This window comes from Herpailurus yagouaroundi, unplaced genomic scaffold (assembly GCF_014898765.1).
Source record: "Herpailurus yagouaroundi ecotype Mexico unplaced genomic scaffold, PumYag 77, whole genome shotgun sequence".
Classification (NCBI taxonomy): domain Eukaryota; kingdom Metazoa; phylum Chordata; class Mammalia; order Carnivora; family Felidae; genus Herpailurus; species Herpailurus yagouaroundi.
The window spans coordinates 35,574,097-35,590,403 of NW_024412388.1; the positions used below are offsets into that span (position 1 = coordinate 35,574,097).

Genomic DNA, 16,307 nt, shown 5'->3' on the forward strand with positions numbered 1-16,307 from the left:
TAAATAAATGTTGAAAAAAAAATTTTTAAATTTTCATTCACTACAAAGGAGCTATCACCACTTCCCACCAAGCAGCCATAAGTGTTTCATTGAGGATCACAATGAACCCTACTAAGAAGCAATTTCCACAAAACAGATGTCTTCATCTTATCCATATAGCTGTTAACCAATGACAGGAAACTTGGGGTTTTGTTATCTTTGGGATTTTTGGTAGGGTAATGTAATTCACTACAACATAACATGTGTTGCTGATGTTTGAAGATCAGATTTTAGTGTCTCTAAAGTGAAACAATTTCCACTTCTTCTGTGATAGTGTTCTAGGTAACAATTATGTCTCCCTTTCACTGCAATCATATTTTTCTCTTCTTTCTTCCTCTTTCTTTCTTTTCCAAATCATTTAACTTCCCTTCCTTCCTTCTCTCTTCTTCCATTCCCCACTTTGCTTTCTTTTAGTCACTAACTCATTCATCCAATAAATACAAACACTTTTAATATGAAAAGGAAAAACAGGCACTGAGAAGTCAGAAATGGAACTCAACATGGTTCCTATTCTTAAGAAACTTAAGATGGAGAAATTATACATAGAAATGACTAAGGAAGGCTTTCTGGAAGGGATGGCCTTTGAGATAGGTCAAAATAAATTCAAGTCCAACAAACATTTTTTTAGTACACACTGTATGTAAATGCTGATATTACAAGGATGAAAGAGATATAGTACCTGCTCTCAGAGATATCAGTCTCCCAGGCCACTAATTATAGCATAAAACAGGCCTTGGGTAGTACTGAGATAGAAAAACACAGTGAGATGGAACCACAGAGGACAGGATGATTGATGCTGTTTAGAATTTCAAAGAGATGGTACCATTTTGGAGAGGACATTTTAGGTAGAGTGGATAGAGTGAAGGGAGTAACTGCATATGTGGGACAGTCTAATAACTGGACTAAGACTCTTGTGGAGAGAAAGAAAAATGCTAAGCAGAGCCATATTAACTTCTCTAAACTCGTGAACAATATGAACAAAGTGAATAAAGATTTTGCTATCAAACTCCAGAATCTTGGGACGCCTAGGTGGCTCAGTTGGTTAGGCGTCTGACTTGGGCTCAGGTCATGATCTCACAGTTTTTGAGTTCAAGCCCCACATTGGGCTCTGTGCTGACAGCTCAGAGGCTGAAGCCTGCTTCGGATTCTGTGTCTCCTTCTCTCTCTGTTCACCCTCCCCGACTTGTTCTCTGTCTCTCTCTCTCTCAAAAATAAATAAATGTAAAATCAAAAAAAATTTTTTTTAACTCCAGAATCTTGTGTTTAGGAGGCACTCCTCAAATCTCTCTCGCCCTCCCTCTACCCCTCTCCCATGCTTGCGCATGCTCTCTCTTTAAAAAAAAAAAAAAAAAAAGAACAGAAAAGAAAGAAAGAAGAAAAAAAATCTTTTCTAAAACAGATCTCTTTTTTTGGTTTGTTTTTAATTTTAGGGAGAGAGAACACAAGTGGGGGAGAGTGGCAGAGAGAGGGAGCGACAGAGAGGAGAGGGAGAGAGAATCTCAAGCAGGCTCCATGCTCAGTGTGGAGCCCAATGTGGGGCTCAATCCCATGACCCTGGGATCATGACCTGAGCTGAAATCAAGAGTCAGGCACTCAAACTACTGAGCCACCCAGGCGCCACCTAAAACATATTTCTTAAAAAAATTTTTTTAATGTTTATTTATTTTTGAGAGAGAGAGAGAGAGAGAGAGAGAGAGAGAGTGTGAGTGGGGGAGGGGCAGAGAGAGGAGACAGAATCTGAAGCAGGCTCCAGGCTCTGAGCTGTCAGCACAGAGCCTGATGTGGGGCTCCAACTAGTGAACCATGAGATCAAGACCTAAGCTGAAGTCAGACGCTTAACTGATTGAGTCACCCAGGAGCCTCTAAAACATATCTCTTAACATCAGTGTCATAAAGACTACTGCATAGAAATGTTCACAGGTTTGTCTCAGGAAGGCAATTCTCATAGTGGAATGAACACCAGAATAGAAGACTGTGCCCCAGGATCTGACACTACTTCCATCTGGTACTCAGATTTGCTATATCTAACTATAGGACACCTCAAACTCATCGTGGCCAAAGCTGAACTCATTATATTCATTCAAACCTGTTCATTGACTCATATTACCTTTCTTAGTTACTGGTATCACCATCTAGTCACCTAGTCACCCAAGCAAAAAGTAGAGGGAACTCTTCTCTCTTTTTCCACTCTCCCTCTCCATTAATCATCAACTTAGTCAAATGTTCCTTCTTCTCCATCCTTAGTGCTACTTCTTTAGTTCAGGCCCTCTTTAATACTGGTGTGGACTTCTGTATCAATTTCCCAACTCATCTCCCTGCTTGTAGCCTTGAGTCCTTCAAATCCATTCTTTATAGAGATTCCAAAGCAATATTTCTAAAATGTGCATTTAGGGGGACCTGGGTGGCTCAGTCGGTTGAGCATCCGACTCTGGCTCAGGTCATGATCTCATGGTTCATTAGTTCAAGCCCCACATCGGGCTCACTGCTGTCAGCACAGAGCTTGCTCCAGATCCTCTGTCCTCCTCCTCTCTCTCTGAGCTTCCCATGTTTGTGCTCTCTCTCAAAAATAAATGAAATATTAAAAACAATTTTTTTAATAAAAAATAAAATGTGCATCTCGGTTGTCAAATATATTAATTACCATAAGGTTGTTCATAATATTCACTTATCTTTTTAATGTCTGTAGGATCTGTAGTCTTGTCCCCTCTCTTTATATTTGTATCACCCCACTAGACTTTAAGGTTCTAGAAATCAGGGCCTAAGTTACCTTTCCAATTCTGTACCCCTTAATATATTAATATATCACCTGGTACATATAGATTCATAGTAAGTACTGACTATGAGGTACTGACTTGGAATCCCTCTGTGCTCTTTCTGATATCCTTATAGGAGTAATCTTGGATCATTGTGGAGAGCAGCTCTAAAACAGTAATAGCACTATCTTCTCAACCTTTTTTACATAGCAATAGAGTACTTCTATGTTCTTAATTAAAAGAGGCCAGTCTCCAGCCAATGCTGAGTCCTGGTCTTCTCTCATTCATCCTCTCTCACTCTCGTAAAGCCGGCAAATCATTGGGATCAAACATCCCCAAAGTTTTATGAGTACATCTCATTGCCATAGCTCACCTTCAAATCCAACACGCTCAAGCAGGTTCAGTGGGTACCAAATTAAAGGTTTGTTCCCAACTGGAAGCAGAGGTTTGGGAATGCTGGAAGTCAGGTCTGTCATCCGAGATCCCCCTCCAGCTGCCATCACTACTGCTTGAAATTCCATTTTCACAAACAGCTATCACAGAGAAAAACAATTAACAGGGAAAAAAAAGTAACAAATTCAAAGCATACATAGTACTAACCCTATTTCTATTTAGGTTACTGATAATCACTTATGTCAAATGTGTCACTTCCAACTCCAATAACCACTATAAGAAAATTTCCTTAGCTACAGTATTAACATCACCTTTATCACATTTTCTGACTCACCAATATAAACTCTCAGCTCCAGCCAGGGGAGATGGGCTGAAGGAGAGATATGAATTAAAGAAACCGGGCCCTTTCCCTTGAGGTGCTCACAATTAAGTGGAGAAGATAAATTCAGTAAATTACAATATACTATCATTAGTGTCGTGGCAGGAATATATCAAAGATGCAGTAGGCATTTGGTGAAGGTAATACCTAAGTATTCCTAGAAAAGACAGGGAGTTTTACAGGAAGGTAATATTTGAGGGGACTTTTGAAGGAGTAAGAGTTTACCAAGTGGGCTTCTGATATGAGTTCTAATTTCTTGAAAAAATCTGGAAACTTCTGACTAGAATTAACAGCATAAATACAAGCACACTAGGTTTCTGAAAAGTATGAGATGACTTAAGATTCCTCCAATAATTCAGCCATCTGCTCTCTTCACATTATCCCCAACTATGAAAGATATTACTGTAAACACAAACGTAGGGATGTATCTGAACCTAGATTTGCAGAGCCCAAACAAATCAGATTAATTCCTTTCTCTAAACTCAAGGTAATAAACAAACCTGTTTGACCTTCAAAAGAATCTCTTTACAGCAGCTACCACAGAAGAGGTGCACGGTAAAAGGTCATAAATCCTTACTGGTTTAAAATAAAAGTACTCCTTGATTTACAACAAATGATAAAACTTTTTAAGTACCAGTGTGAAATGCAATGTTCAGAAAAAAAAAATCTGAAACCAAATTGGCAAATAATGCTGCACCCTCCCCTGTAATTATAATCAGTCCTGGGTCCTCATCATTATTTAAACTGCAGCAGTTACACCCGGTACACCCAAGGCACAAAGTGAAGCCTCCTGAACAACATCCACAACTTAAAGATATGGTAATTTCAATTTCAGCAACCACTGCCTCAGAATGGAATTTAACTTCAATGTGGTACTGTATAACTCCTATCACATCTGACGTTATTATGAAAAGAGCATGGGACCTTTCAGAGTCAAAAGACCAGATTTTGAGTTCTGGTTCTGCCACGTCTAGGTGAGATGACCAGTGGCCTGACATTTAAAACTCTGAGTGTCCTCAGTTCCTGGAAGGGAGCCTGGTTTAAGTTCATAGACCCCTGAATCAGATGGCCGGATTTGAATTCTAACCCTAACCTGCATTAGTTGTGTGAACTAAGGCAAGCTTCATAAATTCTCTTCGTCTCAGTTTTATTTTGTAAGATGAGGATAATTACTACTTCACAGCGTTGTTTTGAAGAGTAAATAAGTTAATCTATGTAAAGCACACAAAATAATGGCAATCCCACAATAAGCACTGTGTTTGACATCATTAGACAGAGGCTAGGTCATGGAAAGCCTTTTGTGCCAAATGAACCATGCTGTTGCATAATTCTGGTCTTTGTGTTGCTCCTCTTGCTTCCTAGATTGCCTTTCTCCTTTGCCTAGAAATCACCTACTTAAGCTTCAGTCTAAGAATCATCTTTCTTAAAAAAACCATTCCTAACCTCGCCTATCCTCCTGATAGAAGCAACTCCTTCCCTCTTAGGTGCTTCCATTCTACCATGTACAGATCATCTCTGTCTTCCCAGGCTTTATTGCACATATATTTAAATGTCTGTATCTCGTGAGTTCCTTGAAGGCAAGGACCGTGTCAACACTGTATTCTCAGTACCTAACACAATTTCCATCAGATGCCTGGCATTCAATCAGTGTTTGTGGAATAAGCATCTGTGAACATCTCAACAACCGCCTGTAAAAGTCAAGCTCAAACACGTGAAGGGACATTAGACCCCAGGTCACCAGGATCTAAGGTTTCTGCTCTCCGCAAGGCTCTCGGTGATAATCATGAACATAACTAACCATGATCCAGACAGATTGTCAAATGCCTCAATGTCACTGACACGACTCTGGGTGATAAAAATCACAACGAGTCTCGTTAGCCTCCCAAGGTTTAGAGTGGGGGGTTCATGGCATCTCATACATGCCTCCATCATGGCACTCGTTGCCTTCTCCTTTTGTACACTGGTAAGATAAAACACTATCATAATTGGGTCTCTCATCTGGACTTTATTGCATTCCTATTTCTATTTCATTGGCTTGCCCCTAAACAACTAAAAATAGGCAGAATAAATGAAGGGCTGAAGTGGAAAGAGTTCAGGCACTGTGCTGAGTGGTCCAGGATCCGGGTTCTCGTTCGCTGTGACTTCAAGTAGATCCCTCCCTCCCTCAAACTCCTTTCCATCTGTTGCACAAGGTGGTTGGCTCACATTCTCTCCAAGATCCCTTCTAGTTCGTCTACTTAGCTGCTTGGCCGGGTCAGACAGGGACTCGAGCGGGCGACTCCAGGGCTCTGCACCCCCGCCCACCTCCTGAGGCCTTCCTCGGCCGGGATCGAGGAGCCTGCTTTCCCCATATGAGCGGGGCCCGGCTGCCCCCACCGCGGTGCTCACCCCCAACAGCCAGCTCGTAAGGGGCCTGGCAGCGTTAACGCCGCAGCTTTACCTCTCGACTCCTGGCGCGCCACAGCAGCTCCCAGCTCACCCCACGCCGCCTCCGACTGCCAGTCCAAAAGCGCAGGCGCGCGATGGCCGAACAGATCGATGGGATGCGCTGGGCAGACCCGCGTAGAAGGGACGAGCGTCGAGCAATAGATTTCATACAAAAAGCCCGCCCTAGGAGAAGAGGAAGCTGGGTGGTCTGTATCCTTTCGTTCATTCACAAATCATCAACGCCCATTGAATGTGTTTCCCAGTGCTGGGCTCCTGGAATCTGCACAGGAACAAGCCACGGTCTCTTGCTTTAGGGAGTTCTCATTCTACCGTATGGCCGACTACCACTCTGAAAAGAGAGCTCATTGGGAGCCGCAGTTTTGGGCTAGCGGGTGGAGAAACAGCCAAATACTCATGCAGGCCAGGGATTGCCAACGCTTTCTATGTCTGCAATGTCTAATGTGGCGACTCACATCGGCTTTCTGCACCAGACTCTTATGGTATGGAAAACAATCACCTTTAATCATTGAAACTGGGAGAAGGAGGGGTGTCAGTGAAGACCTCATTGAGACAGTGACACTGAATAATGGCTTGAAGAGAGTGAGTCAGGTGGATATCTTGGGTAAGAGTCTTCCAAGCTGACTAGCTAGCAAGTGCAAAGGCCCTGAAGAGAGACTGCATGTTCAAAGAACCGTAGAGAGGCCAATATAGCTGAAGGGAAGTAAGCCAGGTGGAGAATGAATGATGGCAGAGGTCAGAGGCAATGGGAGAGAGGGTGGATAATTCAGATCTTGTGCGTCTTGTAGGCCATTGTGAGGATCTTGAATTAAGTAGAAGAAGAACATGATATGACAGGTTTTTAAAGGATCACTCTGATAGCTGTGTTAATATAATAGACTCCCTGGAATCAGGGAGTCCACTTAAGTGGCTGCAACTGCATTAGAGACCTCAAATGCCTATATCTAGACAACTCCAACAATTGTGAGAGATAATAATCGATGTTGTAAGCAGTTAGTTTTGGGGTGGTTTATAAGCTATAGCAGATAACAAGAACAATGGCCACTCTCTCTGACACATTCCTGCAATTTCCTAATCTTTTAGAAGCTTCCTCTTTTTCTGTCCATCTCTTAAACCTTGTGTTGCTTTAGCTCCTTGCAAATTAAGAGACAGAGTCTAATTTCTGCAATAAAAATAAAGGAGTTTTACTTCATTCAACAGTATTTATTGAGTGCCTAATAAGTGCCAAACAATGTCTTAGATGGTAGATGCTGGGGATACAACAGTCAGGGCTTGTAATTTTTCCCCAGACTTTCAGTTGAAAGAATAAGAGCTCAGTTAGATGTCCGGGGGGAGGGGAGGAAGACCTGAGACTATTTCCATAAAACCAGCCTATCCCTACTCTGCCTTTTCTTCACTTTAGGCTGCTGGTGGAGTTACTAAATAATTACTTATTTTACCTAAAGAATGACACCAGGTATATGGGTAAAAGGGAGCCATGGAGTGACTGGCTACAGAAGGCCTGAAATTTGACTACCCTTTCCTTCTACGGCAAGATACTGTCTCTCCTTGTTATTAGCTCAAGCAAACAGAAGCCTTGGGAATTACAGCATGTTTTTGAGGTAAGAACCAGTTATTAAGAACAGTATTCAACCCCATATCTGTCATCCATTTTAAAAGCTCATGTTTAAACTAGCAGATATTTTCAGGGAATTTGTTCCTGTAGTTGACTACTTGAGGGATTGCTTCAGTTTAAACTGACTTGAAATTATTCCCTTAGGGCAGCAGTTTGGAAACTTTTTGATCTCTGGGCTCATTACACTCTTAAAATATTGGGGACCCTTGGGGCACCTGGCTGGCTCAGTCTGTGGGGCATGCAACTCTTGATCTCCAGGTAGTAAATTCAAGCCCCATGCAGGGTGGAGAGATTACTTAAAATTATTGGGGACCCCAAAGAACTTTTGTTTATATGGATTATATCAATTGATATTCACCATATTAAAAACTCAAACTGAGAAATTAAAAAACATTATTCACTTTTAAGATAAAAATAATACCATTACATGGTATCATAAATGTCATTTTTATGAAAACATAAGTTTTGAAAACAAAACAATTAGAAGAATGCCATGCTTTCACCTTTTTGCAGATCTCTTTAATATCTGGCTTAAGAGAAAACAGTTGGGGGGCACTTGGATGGCTCAGTCAGTTTTTTAAGCGTCAAACTCTTGATTTTGGCTCAGGTCATGATCTCATGGTTCATGAGATCAAGCCCTGTATCAGGCTCTGCACTGATAGCACAGAACCTGCTTGAGATTCTCCCTCCCTCCCTCTCTCTCTCTCTCTCTCTCTCTCTCTCTCTCTCTCTCTCAATCTCTGTGCTGCCCCCACCCCCCACTGCTCTCTCTTTCTCAAAATAAACATTTAAAAAAAGAAAGAATGGCACAAAAACAGACACAAAGACCAATGGAATAGAATAGAAACCCCAGAACTAGACCCACAAATGTATGGCCAACTGATCTTTGACAAAGCAGGAAAGAACATCCAATGGAAAAAAGACAGTCTCTTTAACAAATGGTGCTGGGAGAACTGGACAGCCACATGCAGAAGGTTGAGACAGCTTTCTGACACCATTCACAAAAATAAACTCAAAATGGATAAAGGACCTGAATGTGAGACAGGAAACCATCAAAACCCTAGAGGAGAAAGCAGGAGAAGACCTCTCTGACCTCAGCCGTAGCAATCTCTTACTTGACACATCCCCAAAGGCAAGGGAATTAAAAGCAAAAATGAATTACTGGGACCTTATGAAGATAAAAAGCTTCTGCACAGCAAAGGAAACAACCAACAAAACTAAAAGGCAACCAACGGAATGGGAAAAGATATTTGCAAATGACATATCGGACAAAGGGCTAGTATCCAAAATCTATAAAGAGCTCACCAAACTCCACACCCGAAAAACAAATAACCCAGTGAAGAAATGGGCAGAAAACATGAATAGACACTTCTCTAAAGAAGACATCCGGATGGCCAACAGGCACATGAAAAGATGCTCAACGTTGCTCCTCATCAGGGAAATACAAATCAAAACCACACTCAGATATCACCTCACGCCAGTCAGAGTGGCCAAAATGAACAAATCAGGAGACTATAGATGCTGGAGAGGATGTGGAGAAACGGGAACCCTCTTGCACTGTTGGTGGGAATGCAAACTGGTGCAGCCGCTCTGGAAAACAGTGTGGAGGTTCCTCAGAAAATTAAAAATAGACCTACCCTATGACCCAGCAATAGCACTGCTAGGAATTTACCCAAGGGATACAGGAGTACTGATGCATAGGGGCACTTGTACCCCAATGTTTATAGTAGTACTCTCAACAATAGCCAAATTATGGAAAGAGCCTAAATGTCCATCAACTGATGAATGGATAAAGAAATTGTGGTTTATATACACAATGGAGTACTACATGGCAATGAGAAAGAACAAAATATGGCCCTTTGTAGCAATGTGGATGGAACTGGAGAGTGTGATGCTAAGTGAAATAAGCCATCCAGAGAAAGACAGATACCATATGTTTTCACTCTTATGTGGATCCTGAGAAACTTAACAGAAACCCATGGGGGAGGGGAAGGAAAAAAAAAAAAAAAAGAGGTTAGAGTGGGAGAGAGCCAAAGCATAAGAGACTCTTAAAAACTGAGAACAAACTGAGGGTTGATGGGGGGTGGGAGGGAGGAGAGGGTGGGTGATGGGTATTGAGGAGGGCACCTTTTGGGATGAGCACTGGGTGTTGTATGGAAACCGATTTGACAATAAATTTCATATACTGAAAAAAAATATATAAAAAAAATTAAAAAAGAAAGAAAACAACTGGATTCTCCCATCAGTTGTGATGCAGTTTTGAGTGTATTCTATGATAAAACCTGACTTCACAGAGATACACAATTGGAAAGGGAGAGATATTTTAATAGTCTCGTCAGATAGTTGTAGGTAATATTCTTTGATACTACATCAAAGCTCAATAAGTGGTAGTTTGTTAAAGATTTGTTGCAATGTAGAATCACTGTGTTTTTTTTGAATGTTTATTCATTGAGAGAGAGAGAGACAAAGAGAGACAGAGCATGAATAGGGGAGGGGCAGAGAGAGAGTGACACACAGAATCTGAAGCAGGTCCCAGGCTCTGAGCTGTCAGCACAGAGCCCGAGGCGGGCTCTAACCCCTGAATCATGAGATCATGACCTGAGCCGAAGTCAGACGCTTAACCAACTGAGCCACCCAGGAACCCCTAAAATCACTGTATTAATGAACTTGTTGTACTCTAATACTTGCACTTCAAATGGACATTTTACCTACGCATGATTTTGCAACTTGACACACTGATCACTTGTAAAATATGCACATCTGAATTATGCACATCATTCCATATGTTGAGTCATTATATATATATATATATGTATATATATATGTATATATATATTATATGCATAAATTTTTAAATATATTTTTTATGTTTATTTATTTTGCGAGAGAGAGAGAACAAGCAGGGGAGGGGCAGAGAGAGAGGGAGAGAGAGAGAGAATCCCAAGCAGGCTCAACACTGGCAGCGTGGAGCCCAGTGTGGGGCTCGAACTCATGAATGGTGAAATCATGACCTAAGCTGAAACCAAGAGTCAGACGCTTAACTGACAGAGCCACCCAGGTGCCCCTTATTATATTTTAAAAATTACATTTGTTAATATAACCACCAATCTCATCAGAAAATCCTTACATGTTGTAAAGCTGGTAAGCTTATGATGACAGATACAAGTTTTCCAAACTTCTGATTTTCTCTTTTAAGCTCAAATATTATCATTGGTAGCAAATACTATTAGTGGTTTTCCTTGAAGTGACTGGCTTACTTCATTAATTTTGATAGTTTGTATGTACTCAGGGACCAAGATTTAATAAAATTATGTTATTGCTTCATCAAAGACATTAAATGAAACTTTGCTTTATTATTATTTTATTACTATTATTTTATTTTTATTGCAAGTGTGTGGCAGTGAAGAATGCAATGCATGTTAATAGAGTTTGGTATCACTGCTTTGATTCATGCCAAAGCACCAGCAGTTTTAGCCACCATTGCTTTTGCACCATTAGTGCAAATATCAATTCAATGAAAGAGGCAAATCATATTTCAGTATTACTATGAAAGTAATTTTGACATGACAGATCCATTGAAAGGATCTTGAGGACTCCCAGAGGTCCATGGAGCATACTTTTAAGAACTGCCGCCTCATGGATTCCTTCTTTCTGCCTCCCACTGCTTCTAGTACTTACATTATGGCACTTATCACAAAATATTGTCATCCCTTTTTTATGTTTTCTCTATCACACTGGGAGCCCTTGGAGGACAAAGGCAATATCTTAGTTGCTCCTCTCTACCCAGGTCCCAGCAGCACAGGACCTGGGACATACTAAGTAAATAATATTGAATAAATTAAAAATTTCTCATAAATTTTCCCTTGACCTCCCATGTGGTGGTGGAAAAACTGAGTTGAGGGCCCAGGTCACTGACAACATCTCTTTTTCTGCACTTGATCTTAGCCAAAAGGCCGAGAAGCGATCAACATCTCTTTTTCTGAACATTCCTTCTCACTAAATCAATCTATATTGTTATCTATATTATGCTTAGCCTCATACTTATTATTTATTTTTATTTATTAATTACATGGGAAGAACTCAATAAATGCTTACTGAATAAAGACTGTTCCCTATAATGTTTCTTTAAAAAAATTTTTTTAACATTTATTCATTTTTGAAAGGCAGAGAGAGAGCGCAAATGGGGGAGGAAGGGCATAGAGAGAGGGAGACACAGAAACAGAAGCAGGCTCCAGGCTCCGAGCTGTCAGCACAGAGCCTGACGTGGGGCTCAAACTCACAGAGCGTGAGATCATGACCTGAGCCGAAGTTGGCCACTTAACCGACTGAGGCACCCAGGCGCCCCTTATAATGTTTGTTTCTTGTTCACATTTCTTCCCCAGGGGACATTTGTATGTGTGTTTATCTGTGGTGGGGACTAGCCCAAGAAGGTCAAGCTCCAAAGTTCTCTTTCAGCTTTCAAAGGAAACCTTTAAAAGTTGGGCCTTGGCTCAGAAATACTCTTCCCACGGTCTGCAAGAGTTCTCTCTTTGGGAATTTGCTGGCCACATCATAATATTCATCTACTCCATTTGGCTGTGGACTTGTCAGTGGGGCAGGAAATTATTATTTTTAGAGTACTGAGTGAAAGATAAAAATGAAAAGAGAAACTCTACTTTGGCAACCAGTTGCAGGTCCTAAAATATTTGTGTTTTATTTTTGTACATGAGCCCACCAGTTGCCTAATAGATTCATGATAAGTTAGAGAGCAAATGATGCTATACTGTTTCTATAAAGGGCTTGGAAGGAAACTTCATTAATTAGGACTTCAATATTTCAAGCACACAGAATTTTCATTGTTGTTGGCTTTAAAGGTCTGAATCTGGATTATTTATGGTTAAACAATTAAAAAATACTGATTTAATCAATTTGCTAGTTTTTCTCCTTTATTAGAAGCAAAATTTTCAGAGGGCTGATTTTCCTTGTTTTTAAATTGGAAAGTATGGTTTATGAGCCACACTTTACTTATTGAACAGCTGTTTACTGAGTGACTGCTATGTGCCCAGGGCAGTTTAAGGCTCATAAGGTATATTTGTGAACAAATAAGGATCCAACCTCATCCCAACAGGCAGGGGCAGCATACATTATAAATAAATTTAAGTAATAAATGAGTAAACTGTGCAGCATATTAAAGTGTGATAAAACTTTAGAAATAAGAAAAAGTTAGGGAAGAGGGACAGGGAGGGGAACACCACACTGGCAGCTATAACGTCTTAAGAGTTTTATGGAGGTTATTGAAATTTGGGACTTGTGTCACATTTAAATCTCTATAACTTTCTATATAATAAATTTATGAGTATAATCAAAATGAACAGGTGAAATCAGTAAAAATGGTGGAGTAAGTCCCTCTAAAAATTCTCCTCCACAAAAGCAATGAGAATACTGTAAAAAATAGAATCAACTTTTTTGAACATGCTTCATGAACAGTGAAACAATCATGTCACTTCTTTCAGTATGTTGGTAGTCACCATACATCTCTTAATTGTTTATACACAGACGGCAAGAATGTAGTTGTGTTGCTTCCTTGTCTCCCAGTGATAAACCCATGTGACATAAAAAAAAAAAGGCGGGGGACACCTGGGTGGCTCAGTTGGTTGAGCGTCCAACTTCAACTCAGGTCATGATTTCATGGTTCATGAGTTCAAGCCCCACGTCAGGCCCTGTGCTGACAGCTCAGAGCCTGGAACCTGCTTTGGATTCAGTGTCTCCCTCTTTCTCTGCCCCTCCCCTGCTCATGCTCTGTTTCTGTCTCTCAAAAATGAATAAACGTTAAAAAAATTAAAAAAAAAAGATAACAGAATTGGTCAACAAAATGAAAGTGCAGCAAAGAAATGAAAAGTGATAAGGCAGGAAGTGAAATTCAATTGAACATATATGGAGTCATACAAGAAATGGCTGATTGTGGGAATGTTAGTACTGCTATCATGAGAGAATACAGATACACAGCCAGAGGAATTTAGTGAAGGCTACTTTATCTACATAAAGGAGGAAAATGCTTGTGACAAAAGGGAAGAAGATGTTCCAAAGGAACTTATGCCAGCAAAAAGTCCTTCACATTCAAGGAATTCTTAGAGATAAATTTAATGAGATTGTAAAATACAAAGAAGAGAATGTTGGAAGCTGATCCAAACTTAAAAAGGTATATGACAATTCATCAAAACATAGTGAAGATACTTGTTCCATATTTTAATAAAAGAGGCAAGCATTGTTCAAATTACTTTTGGTATGTTTTTTGCAAGAAAAACAATTCTCAATTTCTCTAAATGCTTTAGATTACAAAGTAGTAAATAAATATTAGTTTAGTATGTTTTGATTTCCCTCTACATTTATAACTGACAGTAAGAAAGTTTTTGATGCTTTGACAAAAAAATGTAAAGGTCACAGAACAATGGTAGTTTCTCCCACTGACTATTAAGGTCTCTTTGGTTTCAACTTGCAATGTCATTTTAATATTCTGGCAGTACTGTGAAAAATGGTTTCTTTTTAAAAATTTTTTAGGATTTCATATATATATATATATATATAAATTTAGCACAAAATTATGAGAAGATAGCATTTCAAATCAAATCAACAGTAAAAGGATAGGTGCTTCAGAAAAGGAAGCTGAGAGGGGCGCCTGGGTGTCTCAGTCGGTTGAGGGTCTGATTTCAGCTCAGGTCATGATCTCACAGCTCGTGAGTTCGAGCCCTGCATTGGGCTCTCTATGCTGACAGCTCGGAGCCTGGAGCCTACTTCGTACTCTGTGTCTCCCTCTCTCTCTGCCCCTAACCCACTCAAATTCTGTCTCTCTCAAAAATAAATAAACATTAAAAAGAAAAGAAAACTGAGAAAACTTGGCCATGGTCAACAGCTAGTATGTGGAAAAACCAGGATATGAACACAGGGATGCTAACTCTACAGAATGTGCCAACTAGTATAGTATGTTGACTTCACGTAGAATATATTCAATATACAGTTTCTTCCATAGGGGTTTTGAATTCATAAAAATTTAAAATTTTGTAAATCAGGAAAGAACATATATGAAATTAAGTGGCAAAGTACAGACTGGGAAAACCAAGGTATTGCAACACCTGACACAATAAAGGTATTAATATACACTAAAGGGAGTAAAATTGATACATCCTGGCAATTTGGCAGTTTGATGGTGATTTCAGGATATTATTCTAAGGAAATAATCAAATTGGTATGGAAGGATATATGCGTGAGGGTGTTTATTATAATACTTGTAGTTTTCAATATCAAAATTTTGTAGACAACCTTAATATCCATCTACAGAGTTGTTGTTTTGTTTTATTGTAACCTCTATGCCTGATGTGGGGCTTGAACTCATGACCGTGAGATTAAATGTTGCATGCTCTACTGACTGAGCCAGCCAGGTGCCCCAGTAGAGGATTTTAAATGAGAAGTTAGGAAAATTTCTTAAAATGTAACAAAATGCAGCTAACAAAAATAAGTTAAAATGAGTATGCCCCTTGCCCCAGTGACCCATCATTTCCGCCTCTAGTCTCTCCTTTTCAAATTCATTTTCTACACAGATGCCAAAGGCAGATCTAATCATGTCACTCCCTTGCTTGACACCCTCATGGCTTGGCAATGCAAAATCCTAAAACAAGCTTCTAAGGCTGGAGTATCTTCTCTCTCTTCCCTTAATAGTCCAGTAACACAGGACTCAACAGGTTTCTTGGCTGGACTTTGTGCCCAGTTATTCTGCCTAAGGATTTAGCATTCCATTGAGCCCCACTGGTTAGTATCACCCTGCTCTTTTAACAATACCCTTCGCTACCTTTGGAGTTCTTACACAAATGTTATTAAATATTGTGTATGCAATTATTTAATATACTCTCTCCCATGAGACTTTAAATTCCAAGAGAGCAAAATTTATCTGTTTAGCCAACATTTTCCCCATTGTGCCTAGTATAATGCCTGACATGGTTGCTTGATGCATTCATTGAATGAATGAATGAAAAGCAAGCTACAAAATAAACAGTGTAAGTCCAATTTGGTAAAGGAGGGGCCAAACCAAGAATAGCCCCAGCAGGTACATGCTGGCCAGGCTCTTCCCTGAGAAGGGGAATGTGCTCCTCTGATAGGTGGAATGAGGGGGCAGGCTGCACAAGGGGGTGGGAGCTTGCTGGGAAGAACAGAGCTGGATGAGAGTGGTAGCCTCAGGGGCTCCTACCCTTCCACCTCCCTGGACAGGAAGGAGCTGCCACAAGAGAGAGGTAGGTCTCCTGTGGACCACCCAAGGTACAGGCATCGGAGTCACAAGATGAGGGCTGCCTGGGAGGCTCAGCTGGGGTATTAGACACAGAGTTATGGGGAGATAGGCCTTGGGAAACGCACAGCCCCAGAGGGAGGGTTCAAGGCCAAGGCCTGGAGTTTCCCAGCCAGGGCAGCATGGAGGAACATTGGGAGAATGAATGCCACTTCACTTGAGACCGTGCTTGAGGTCAACTCCTGCTGGGGGAGGGAGATGGGTCTATAAGCTCAGGAGATCTCTCACCAGGTACTTGTTCTTAAAGACTGCACCCTAGCTGTGTGGCAATTGGAGGCAGTGTGTTGGGTGAATGAGTAGCTGTGCTGCTGTGTCTTTTGTCAAAAGCTTGACCTGGCTGGTTTATCAGCCATCTCAAGGCTTTGTCTT

The 16,307-nt window shown here is 40.6% G+C and overlaps 1 protein-coding gene across 3 annotated transcripts in view; it reads right to left on the reverse strand.

The window, feature by feature from the left end:
- EIF2B3 (eukaryotic translation initiation factor 2B subunit gamma) overlaps window positions 1-6,131 on the reverse strand; it is a 124,436-nt gene extending 118,305 nt beyond the window's left edge. For 2 of the 3 annotated variants that reach the window (XM_040470022.1, XM_040470021.1), the window contains exons 1-2: window positions 6,005-6,131; window positions 3,166-3,325 (exon numbers count right to left, since the gene is read on the reverse strand). In XM_040470022.1, coding sequence (XP_040325956.1) covers window positions 3,166-3,313 — 148 coding nt within the window. In that variant the 5' untranslated portion in view covers window positions 3,314-3,325; window positions 6,005-6,131. Of the gene's footprint in view, window positions 1-3,165; window positions 3,326-5,952 lie in introns of all 3 variants that reach the window. The other variant, XM_040470023.1, reaches the window with a different exon arrangement.
- Between the last annotated feature and the right edge of the window lie 10,176 nt (window positions 6,132-16,307).